The following is an 11,382-nucleotide window of genomic DNA, read 5'->3' on the forward strand; positions in this document are numbered from 1 at the left end:
AAAGTTTGCTACATACATGCCCTCAAAAGAGTTGTATAGAGACATGCATAACAAAGTTTCTGTTTCTCTATTTCTTTATTTTTCTACTTCTCAAATAAGTTTGGAATATAAAGTTATTTAGTAACGCAATTTCATTTATCTATTTTTGCAATAAATTTCTATTCCAAAAGTGAATCTGGAGCAGAAATCAGAAATTAAAATTATAGCTCTTCTATTTTAGAAATAAAAATGGAAAATGAAGACTCTTCTCATCATTCGTTTTCGTCGCTGCTCGTAGATGCTCGCTGTTAGATATTGGACGATGCAAGCCGCCGCCTCTTTAGAAATAGAAATTTTATTCTGTTATTAAACAAATTTATATTCCAGAAACAAAAATTTTAAGTTGTTATCAAATACGTTTCTTTGTCCAAAAACTCATCCAAGGAATAAAATTTGAAAAATCAATTTCTGATAAAAAAATTGATTTATGTTCTAAAAATTTTGTCATGCACGCCCGTAATAGAATGTTGTGAATCAAGTGATATCTTGAATTGGGGTTCTTGAGGAGCACCATCTTGGCTGCAACTAGAAAATTCCCAACCGGGGGAAAGGATTCTGTACAATGATCCGCCGTTGCGACATGGCACTGGACGTTGACCAACGTTGAGTCGGTAATGTTGACGCTGTGTGGTGGCCTAAGAAAAACCGACACTCTCCAAAACCTTTGTATCGTGTCCAACATTCCAACACGTGTCCGACACGTTCGACACACGTTCCGACACGCGGTCAACGAATGTCGGGAAATTTGATACTTGGTCAACTCTTTCCAACACGCTCCGACACGCGAGTCCGAAATTCCGACATGCACGGGGTCAATTTTAAAAAAATTCAATACTTGAGGAGTCAAAATATAAATATATAAAAAAATGAAAATAACAAAAATAAAGGGGAAAGAAAAAATTCTCACTCTCAAGTTTCTCACTTATATGTTTTGACCTTCCCATGAGTGACGATGGAACGTCCCTCTTCTTGCTAGTGTCGCTCCGCCACCCTTGTAGACTTAAAGTTGCGATTTTCTTTTACTTCTTTCTGCCTCTCACAGGCGTCGCTTGTGAGTTATCTTTTTTGGTCTATGTCAGTAGCTTGCAAGTTATCTCTCACATTTTCTGTGGTGAATTTAGTTATTTCTCTTGTCCTAGATTTTTATTTTTCTCAAACCTTGTTTTGTAGAGGAGCTCCAAGCCACTCTATATTATAAACTCCAAACTTTATCTGGGACCATAAGAAATTTCACTAATCTCTGACAAGTGTAAGAATGAATGATATTAACAAGACACGTTCCTTCAAATTTACTCTTTTGTGTTTGCAATTTTTGAATTTCTCATTTAATCTCTATCAAATTAAAACAATGAATGATATTAACAAATGTTAGATTAATATTTTTAGTATAAATTAATTATATGCTCTTTTTTTTATTATTTTTGCATTTATATATAAAAGTATATATTTAATATATAACGTGTTAAAACGTGTCGAAATTCTCTATTTTTTTGGAAATGATGTGTCGGCGTGTCATGTCGTGTCGTGTCATGTCGCGTGTCGCGTGTCCGTGTCGGTGCTACATAGGTGGTGGCCCAAAGCAGTCTTGTTTTGCGATGATGGGCTTTGGCCCAACGACCTGGCATGTGCTGTCCAGCCCAAGCTTCTGCAACTAGCTTTGTCGACCAACCAATGCTTTAGTGAACAAGGAAGACGATTGCCCGCTCAACTGGTAATCAGACCGGAATGATGACTTAAATGGCGGTTGTGTCCTTCTCGCACGCTTAAAGGCCTCGACTCGAAATCACCACACTTTTTTTTATTATATGGGGATCGCTCAGTATATCTAGAATGACAGAAACAGTCATAATTACTTGATGAGAAGTTAATAAATGCTTGGAGAGTTTTTTTTTTTTTTTTTTTTTTGGTCAGTCAAATGCTTGGAGAGTTCGAACACCTTATTGTTACAAAGAACATAAAAAAATATTCATTGAATGCACGTCCCAACATAAAAAAGCCAGAGAAAATCCAAGTATGAGATGGCAAACTAAATTCAATCCATACATTGACACCAATGTTACTTTGCAGACATAACTGAAAATTACTAATAAGGGCAAACGGGCATAAATTGCGATAGGAATGTACCGGCATCGTCAAAACCAGCTGATTTGGTATTTGCAGTGGGATAGTTTTGGTCGTGTATTTCGCAAACCATTTACCATAACAAAAAAATAAAACAAATAAATAGGAAAAAGGGGGAATGGGGTGAGAGAGGCTCGAACTCTCGACCTCAGGATAACTCAGAAGCTATGAGACCTACGCGCTAGCCAACTGCGCCACCACCCCTTTTGTGTCCTATTTGTTAAAAAAGTATTATTGACTCAAATGTGTTTCTCATTCACTCGCGTAACGAGACGAATTTGCAGGATTACTTTTTTATAGGGGCGCCTTGTAAAAAGACTAAGCATGAAATAATTTTACCTGAATGTGGGTACGAGGATACCCTATTTATTGTCTAATGACTTATTATTCTACTATTTTTTCTCATCAAAACATCCCATTTTAGTGTTAATATATTCCTCCTTTTTTTTTTTTTTTTTACATCGATAGTGACTTTTCTATTATGGTTAAAATAATAGCTATAAATGTTCGCGCATGCTTTCTCTTATTAGAATTTAAATGTTTGCATAGGCTCCACAAGCTTCGACGTGGAGAATTAGAGCGCTGTTTAACGTTTACTTGTTTAAAAATTGTTCCAGGAATGTAAATAGAAAAAAGTGTTTCTTCTTAACAATTTCTCGAACAAAAACGCGTTTGGTAAACTTGTTCCGAACAAAAATAAATAGAAACATGTTTGGTAAATTTGGATAATTTTTTTTATTTCTTTTATTTTTCTATTTTTTTCTTATTTTTCCTTTTTTTCTTTTTCATTTTTTTCTTCTTTTGGCCTGGCGACCGGCGGCGAGGGCTCGGCCTCGCCTTGATCCGGTGAGGCCGAGCTCGCCCCGCCGGCGGGCGAGGCGCGGCCGCCGGGCCACCGCCCGGCGGCGACGAGGCTCGCCCCGATCCGGCGAGGCCGAGGCTCGCCGCCGCCGGGCGAGCTCGGCCTCGCCGGATCTGGGCGAGATTGAGGCTCGCCCGGGCCGATGCGAGGTCGGCCTCGCCGGATCTGGGCGAGATCGAGCTCGCCCGGCCGCCGCCGCGAGGTCGGCCTCGCCGCCGGATCCGGGCGAGATCGAGCTCGCTGTGCCGGCGAGGCTCGGCCGCCATGGTCGGGCGAGCTCGGCCTCGCCATGGTCGGGCGAGCTCGAGCTTGCCCAGATCCGGCGAGGCCGACCTCGCCCGGCCGGCGAGCCTCGGCCTCGCCGAGCCACCGCCGGCTCGGCGTCGCTCGGCGGTGGCTCGGCGGAGGCCGAGGCTCGCCGCCGCCGGGCGAGGTCGGCCTCGCCGGATCTGGGCGAGCTCGAGCTCGCTAGCCATGGCGAGGCCGACCTCGCCCAGGCTACGGCGAGCCTCGGCCTCGCCGTGGCCGGGCGAGGCCGCCGGCCTCGCGGCTGGTCGCCGGCCTCGCCGAGGCCGCGACCACCAAAAGAAAAAGAACAAGAAAATAAGAGAAAAAGAAAAAGAAAAAAGTATTTCTAAAAAGTGTTTGAAAACAAGAAACACAAAATTTGTGTTTCTTTGTTTTCTTTTCTTTGTTTTTAACAAAAGAACAAAAACAGAAAAAGTGTTTAAAAAAAAAAAAAAATACAAAACAAACGCAGCCTTGTGAGACCAAGGCCATATGGTAAAAAAAAAGAAAAAGAAAAAAACAAAGTTAGAGCAACTACATCTCCTTGGACCCTATCGAGATACGATTACTCACAAAGATAAAGAAAGTATCCGTACCAAATTCCGTCTAATTTTTGCAAATCATCGCGCATCTTAGACAACTGCAAGGGACAAAAGCTTAATTATTAATTAGATGTTAATATCTCAACTCGCGCACACAAGTGAGGTTCCATGGTGTAGTGGTTAGCACTCTGGACTTTGAATCCAGCGACCTGGGTTCGACTCCCGGTGGGACCTCTCTCACTCGCTCTTTTTGAGCGAAACTTCATTTGTTCATTCTCAATCTAAGTTCTTGGCTTCCATTTTGAGCCAAAAAGAAAAATCCGTATAATATCGCGCTGAACTGTAGATTTTTTTAAAACTTCATTTGTTCATTCTCAATCTAAGTTCTTGGCTTCCATTTTGAGCCAAAAAGAAAAATCACATGTAATACATTATGTATAATATCGTGCTGAACTGTAGATTTTTTTTTTTTTTACGGGTTTGATTTGGGTTTTGTCCAACCATTCAATGAGATCCATAAACTCCCCGCTACCCCATTTAAGTCATGGGTTTTGTCTAGGCAAGTGGCTCATGAGGAATTGGTTGCACTCGGTGGATGGAGGGGGATCGAACTCGCAAATGTTTCATAAGAGATATTTATGACAAATTACGTTGAAATTCCGCTCTAGTAACAGTGATCCTTTAAATAAGGAGAAAACATGATAAATCATCTCGTTGGACTTGTGTAAGAAAGTTGATATGCTGAAGACGGTTAGCAAAGAGAGCACAACACACAACATTAACCATTAGTGCGAGATTAAAAGGCCAAACCTTGAAATAACATCGATTGCATATTAAATAGAATTCAATGATCAAGAAAAGAAAGTACGTTGATCAAGACTGTTCAATAGTGTAACAATTCACTCAAATTCATGACATCCTAATACCGTTATGAATTCAAAGGATTTCAAGAAGATATAATGCCTACTAGCAAAAATATTGGTAGATATGAAAAAATAACGTAGACAAGAGTTTGCCATATCATTAATCTAAGGAGATTCCTTAGATCTATTAAATGGGCAATGAAATTTAGTCTTTAGGTAAGATATCTATAGGTTGGCGGCCTACCTACATCATTAAACTCTAGGATATGAAGAAAGTACTAGTTGAGGTTAATATGCTATGTGAGATATATAAGAAACCAATTAGTGACTGACACGTGTCAATTCGAGCCATGGGGAAAAATATTCAAAATTTATCGCAAACTCTCTTTCTCTCTCCCCTGTTAAATTAGCTCCATTATGGAGATAGAAAAAAAATCACCCTCGGTACCTCTCCATTGATGCTCAGATTTTCCCTTCCCTCTTCACGACCTCTGCTTTGCTCTTTCTCTATTTCCGCTGCCAAGGCACCTCCCTACTCATGAACCATGCTGCCGTTGCCTCTGCCTCCACTTGATGGTAGCCTACATCGTCACCTCCCCGAACCCCACCGTCACCTATCGATGCCCCATTGGCGGCTTCGATTCATCCTCTACCGCTCTCTCTATCCTGGAAAACGACTTCTCTCTCTCTCTCTCTCGCTCGGTTGTCTAATGAACCGTCACCTCCCGAAGCTCCATTAGCGGCTCCGAATCGTCCTCTGCGTCCAAAGAACTCAGGAGATTGACATATTCAGCAAACTCGGGCATTGTCAATCCCTATTATTTGAGAGAAATTGTTTTTCCTATGAATGGTTTACTTTCCATGTACCAAAAGCTGGAAAATTCAAGTGAAACAAGTGAAGCCTTAATAATTTTTTTTAAAATAAAAATAAAAATATAAAAAAAAAATTATGAAAAAATGATTGTTTTATATAATTACTTGAACATATTTTCCTTTTTCAAATGACAAAAAATATTTTCCGCGTCTTTTTAGATCTTAACCAAACGCCGGAAAGTAAAGTAATTTTTCCAATAAATGACTTTTTAGAAAATGTTTTCTAGAGATGATACATTTTCTTTGAAACAAACGGAGAATTATCAACAACAATATATGTTTAAATATTCTCGTGAATAATGAAAATATTTTTATTCACTCATTTTGTAAGTGATGTGAGAAATATTTTTATGAAAATATTTTCCAAATCTTTTATTTTTTACGAAACATATAAAGCCTTAAATAATGGTAAAAGTGTCCCCACCTTGCCGGAACTCGTCAAGTCGGCCTCATTTAGGGCCTAGGCTGCACTGCCCCACTCAGTGCGAGGCGAGTGACGGGAATGGGGAAGAAATGGTTGTTCCTTGTCCTAAGATAGGGATGGGAATAGATAAAAGATATGGTACTGTCCTATCCTGCCTTATTTCATATATATGAAAAAAGTACCCTTTTTATACTTAAAAAATTACCTTTTTATTACTTAGTTGCAATGAGAATTGTCTCTTTTCTTTCTAAAGTTAGGGTTTTTCTTTCTTTCTTCGTCCTCACAGTCTCACTTATCCTTTGTCCTTTCCTCCATGCCAATCGTTATTCTATTCTTCCATCCACCCTCCCACACGAACGGAGTGCAACCTCTGCATCTTCCATCTTAGCCCTAATCTGCCGGCCATTAGTCACCAATAGCAGTCATGAGCTTCGAACAAACAAACGATGCTCTCTCTCTTACCTACTATTCATCATGTTGATTTAGAGATATTTCTATTTGGAACAGGAGTGAGTATTGTTTAGGTAGGTGGTTCTCACCTTGGAACCGAGAACCACTCACTAAAGATCGGTTTAGAAAAATTGGAATCGAGATTCATTTGTTTATTTGATAGATCTAACTTAGGAACCAAACTGCCAATCTAGTCCAGTTCTCGAGTGGGTCCATAGAACTGATCTCCAGTCCCTACAAAGCTTGTTTGGTCTTATATTTGAATTGGATTGCGAGCTATTGATTTTAATTAAAGATTGAAAGCTATAAGGCAAAACGAATAGACAATACTTGTTAGCTAAAAACTTAATTTCTCGAAAGTCATGGTGTGATCCTCTTAAGCTTTCCCAACATCGAAAACATATAGAGAATTAGACTCCATGTTAAAAGTCCTAACCTCCATAGAAGTTAAAAGATTAATCGCTTAATTCATCTTTTTTCAATGTCAACCTAATTTAATCGTGGAAATGGCTAAGGAGAGACTAAAACGAACCGTTGGCTCTTATGGACATCTTCAATTAGCTCTCTCCTTCCACTACGTTTGTTTATTTTGTTTTGGTTGATAAAGTAAGTAAATGGATTATTAAAATGAAAAGAAGAAGAAGGTAAGAGGTTAATCCTATTACACATCCAAGAGGCAAAATTAATCAATAATGTCAAATAACTACAAATATGCATATATGTACGTATATATTTGGTCAAAAAACTATAGAATAATTAAGTAATTGAGATGAAATTTCTTTTTCCAAGTGGGCGAGCGGGCATGCGATTCCACACCTAGAACCGGGAATTGGATCAATACTCAACCGAACCAATCCCCATGGAAACCGCTAGTTTTGGTCCTATCCGATTTTGGGTAGTCAAGTGGTTCCCAGTTCTTATGCACACCTCCAGTTTGAAGTGAGCATTCTGCTTTTTACTGTAAAGAAAAAAATAGTTCCAGAGATTCATTGCTCTTTTTATTATTATTGGCTTGTTCTTTTTTTTTTCAGTGGTACAGGTCAAATTTCAAGTATTCTCTTTCCTAACATTTTTTTGGCCATATACAACTTCTTCTTTTTTAAACAAAGCACTATCGATTATTGGGATTTGTTTAAAATATTCCTCCTTGTTGAAAAGGAAAGACTGAACTTTGCTTTAATTTGCACAGCATTATGACTACATCTAAGTTCAATGGAATCATATAGTCCCGTCCGTGAGTGGTTGGAGTGGGAAAATGAGGGATCACTTTGCATATGTTTTAAAAAGAACCGATCACACTATTTGAGTGTGTCTCTCTGAGCCTACATCTAATTTCCATCATTTCCGCGTTAAGGCATTGGGCGTTCGCAAACCAGATCAGAAACCATTCGCTCTGCGTGTGTACATGTTAATAACTTGGCAAACCAGATCAAAACATCATGCATTTGCATTCCATGACGTATGCTTTCCCCACGAACATTGAAGTCAATATAGATCACAAGCTCACGCTTTCTGATTTGGTACAAAGCTACTAAATTAGATAAGGGAACATTGAAAGAACAATGGCAAAACAGCTTGAAAAAGCTTTTAATCAAGGGACGGTACATACAATCTTACCCATACCGTGCATAAAGGCACTTTTATTTCCCGTCTTTGGGCCTAATTTCGATCCCTTCCACAACCAGCGCAACCAAACATCTATTACCCTTCGCATCCACAACACTCATTTCAACCTCCCCATCTTGTCCATCCTCCGTCAAGAACTCACCTAACTCTATCTCTAACCACCCATCTCGTCTCTCTTTAGGATAACTATCATCCCCCTCATCAGATTCTAGTGGAATATAGACAGGAGGGCGGTTGATCCCATACCACAGACTCGATCTCTTCGTTCTGGATAAATATACAGAGCGTTTACCCACTTCATAACCAGCAAATCCAGCTCCAACCTCGAAAGCCCGCATTTGAAATCCATTACGCTTGTGGGTAAATTTGAATACTAAATACGCTGCATAAAGGGTTCTGGGCGACAGCATGCGAGAACTAATCGTGCCTCTGATTTCGAGCCATGATACTTTGATGAGTTCAGCAACTTCTCTAAACCTGTTAATTCACAAGGACATTCCATACGATCATCACCTTGAGGGAGAAATACAAGAGATTTTAATTTGGGACAAACAAATTAATGTAGGCCCATTTTCTTCATGAAGGTGGGAGAGTGGAGGAAATAATGTATTACCTGGAGTTGGGCATGTGATTCCAAGACCAGTAACTCTGAGTATCATCCCTTGTTATAGACAGGGCTCTCTCAGATCGCATGATAAGTCTATCATTCCCGGTTATAGAGAGGGCCCTCGCAGATAGAATAATACATTTCTTCCCATTGTGTCTGTCCAGCGAAAAGCTCTGCAAAGCATGTTGGATTCACATAAGCAACAAGAACCCCGGCGGATGTCATTTTGAGAAAACAAGATTCGATTTTTAGCAGATGTAGTTTGCGCAACGAAATAAAGCTTGGCACTTAGTCCACCATCTGTGCTGTCGCCTTTCCAATAAAATAGTGTGAGTCTTTCTCTTGGCCTTTTTAAGCGAAAGTTGTTTATTGTCTTTTTCGCCAAACTTTGAAGTAGGAAAACAAATTTCACGTTAAACAAAAGCGATAACATGAGATTTGACCAGAAGAAAATAAAAGAGATATTTGTTGAAAACCACCTCAACTTCAGAACCATTTCATAATGACCCCTGAAGATTTTGTCAATTTACAAATTATGCAAAAATCAGTCGCTAGTTATTCTATCAATAGAGGCATTAAATATTGCATGAAATTGCTCTTCCTAATTATCATGATCTTTTTTTATCCCAAAAAATGTCCATCCCGTGGTTAACCAAAAAAGAGAAGATACATGATCGATGAAGTCAAGAAAATTCAGCAGAGGCTAATTTGATCAAAAGAATAGAGTTAATCCATTTTTTGGTAGCACTTTCCAGCTGTGCAGACGGAAACTGACCACAGCAACAAAGAAATAAAAATTGGGACGTAATCTGTAATTTTTTAAAGTTACATGACGAGCGACGACTATTCAACGGTGCCAAAATAAAGTTTGGGGCTAATGAGCAATAATGACAAAGTTCAGGAGGATCTGGAGCAATTAATTGAAAATTAAAGGCAATAAGGTAGCAGATAATCGTAAAGCATCTCCCCAAAAGATGCGTTGCATTAGTGGTCATCAATCAAGGTACCATATCAACAGTGGGAATAATCTTCATGTTATTGGCACTGTATATCGAGTGATCCAATATATCCATCCATTCTTTGCTCCAACCATTTGAATCTTGTCATTTTCAGATGAAAGATAATTTATTTCTTCTTCACCCTTCATTTATCATTCTTTATCTTGTGGACGTAGACCATGAGTCGGTCCATACAATTCAATCGACCTTTCACATTAAGATCGCGGCTGTGTGCAAAAGAAAAATGTCCAACGGAAGCCGCAGCATGATTATTATATGACAGTGGCTTCTCCTCGAAGAAACAAAATGCACTCACTCGGTTAAGGCGGGAAGAGGCCAAGAAACATGTGCTGATGACACCGCCTTTCATTTAAACTACCCAGACAATGAAAGAACAAAGCCAAATTCGCAATGTTTCGAAACATGCAGGCGACAGCACATCGCATGAATCACATTTCAATATTCAGTAAAATCTAACATGAAGAACAGTCATCGCATATCACCCCCTCAATCTGCAAAGAAAATAATAAAAATAGAAAAAGAATAGGAAGAGTCGGTTTAAGGTGGCAAGACGGGGGAGACTTACCATTTTGCCATCGCCGACCAGAACTGGGTCGTCGCAGAGGCTGAAGTAGAGCTCCTTCAGCGATGAAGCGCTCCGTGAGACCATCGGGCGCCAGTCCGGCGGCAAGAACGACGCCCAGACCGCGTCGGAATCGCACGCTGACTTGAAAATGGACGAGACGGACGCGAGCCTGCACGCGTCGGGGGGGCTCGTGAAGGAGACGACGGTGGCGATGCACCCTTCGGGCAGCACAGAGAAGTCTGGACCGTCTCGACCCTTTGCTTCGGCCACCGCCATTGGAAGAACTCCAAGAAATGGGTGTAGCTAAAACGGACTAAATTTGACGCCTTTTGGAGAGACGATGATGATTCAGACAGTGATTCGTCGTGTTTATATAGCGAGAGAGAAAGAGAGAGAGAGAGAGAGAGAGAGATGGACGGTGAAATCCTTGGTGGTTAAGGCTTTTGGTGTGAGGAGGGTCTCTGAATCGGCACACGCCAGAATACAGGACAACCTTGAAAGTGGAAAAAATAAGGACGAAATAGGGAAAAACTTATAAGAAGGAAAGAAGATAAATATATTGGATTTTAGATGGATATACTTCCAAATAAAGATTTTTTTTAAAGGGATCAATGTATTGGATTTTAGATGGATATATTTCCAAATAAAGGTTTATCGAGATTGTATTGTATGCACGGCAAATCATTTCATATCACAGAAGTAAACGAATGGATAACTTGATGCTTCCATGAACTTAAAAACAAATAAAGTTGTTGGTTCCTATGAGCCTTATTAACGAATATCCGAGGCCTTTATCAAATATACTTTATAATAGAATATTTTAATTTTTTCGATGCATTAATCACCCATGACTCGAGAGAGATAAAGTATTGCAAATTGCAATATTTCTTTGAATAGGGGTTTTTTTTTCAACAACTCTCAAGGCACTCATTAATAAATTCTTTTATTAATGATAGAAATGGCAAATTGATTATTAAAATGTTGTGGAAATATTCAAAACGCATTATCACCCTTTTACAAGCAATTTAAATTTGTATCCTGAGCTTTGAAGATTTACAATTTGCACCTCTAGACAAAAACCTAATTAAAAAGATCAATTTTCA

The 11,382-nt window shown here is 39.5% G+C and overlaps 1 protein-coding gene and 2 non-coding genes across 3 annotated transcripts; 1 reads left to right on the forward strand and 2 right to left on the reverse strand.

Annotated features, from left to right (window-relative positions):
* Nucleotides 1–2,279: 2,279 nt before the first annotated feature.
* TRNAM-CAU lies at nucleotides 2,280–2,364 on the reverse strand. The gene is given in 2 exon segments: nucleotides 2,280–2,315; nucleotides 2,327–2,364. It is a non-coding gene; the product is annotated as a tRNA-Met (tRNA).
* A 1,650-nt stretch (nucleotides 2,365–4,014) lies between these two features.
* On the forward strand, nucleotides 4,015–4,086 carry TRNAQ-UUG. The gene has a single exon. It is a non-coding gene; the product is annotated as a tRNA-Gln (tRNA).
* A 4,016-nt stretch (nucleotides 4,087–8,102) lies between these two features.
* Nucleotides 8,103–10,555, reverse strand: LOC104430790 (F-box protein PP2-B10-like). Its single transcript, XM_039314648.1, has 3 exons — nucleotides 10,280–10,555; nucleotides 8,702–8,868; nucleotides 8,103–8,565 (listed from the first exon to the last, which is right to left on the reverse strand). Exons 1-3 carry the CDS (start codon nucleotides 10,553–10,555, stop codon nucleotides 8,103–8,105), a joined length of 906 nt encoding a protein of 301 aa, XP_039170582.1.
* Between the last annotated feature and the right edge of the window lie 827 nt (nucleotides 10,556–11,382).

Source organism: Eucalyptus grandis, chromosome 6, assembly GCF_016545825.1.
Source record: "Eucalyptus grandis isolate ANBG69807.140 chromosome 6, ASM1654582v1, whole genome shotgun sequence".
Classification (NCBI taxonomy): Eukaryota; Viridiplantae; Streptophyta; class Magnoliopsida; order Myrtales; family Myrtaceae; genus Eucalyptus; species Eucalyptus grandis.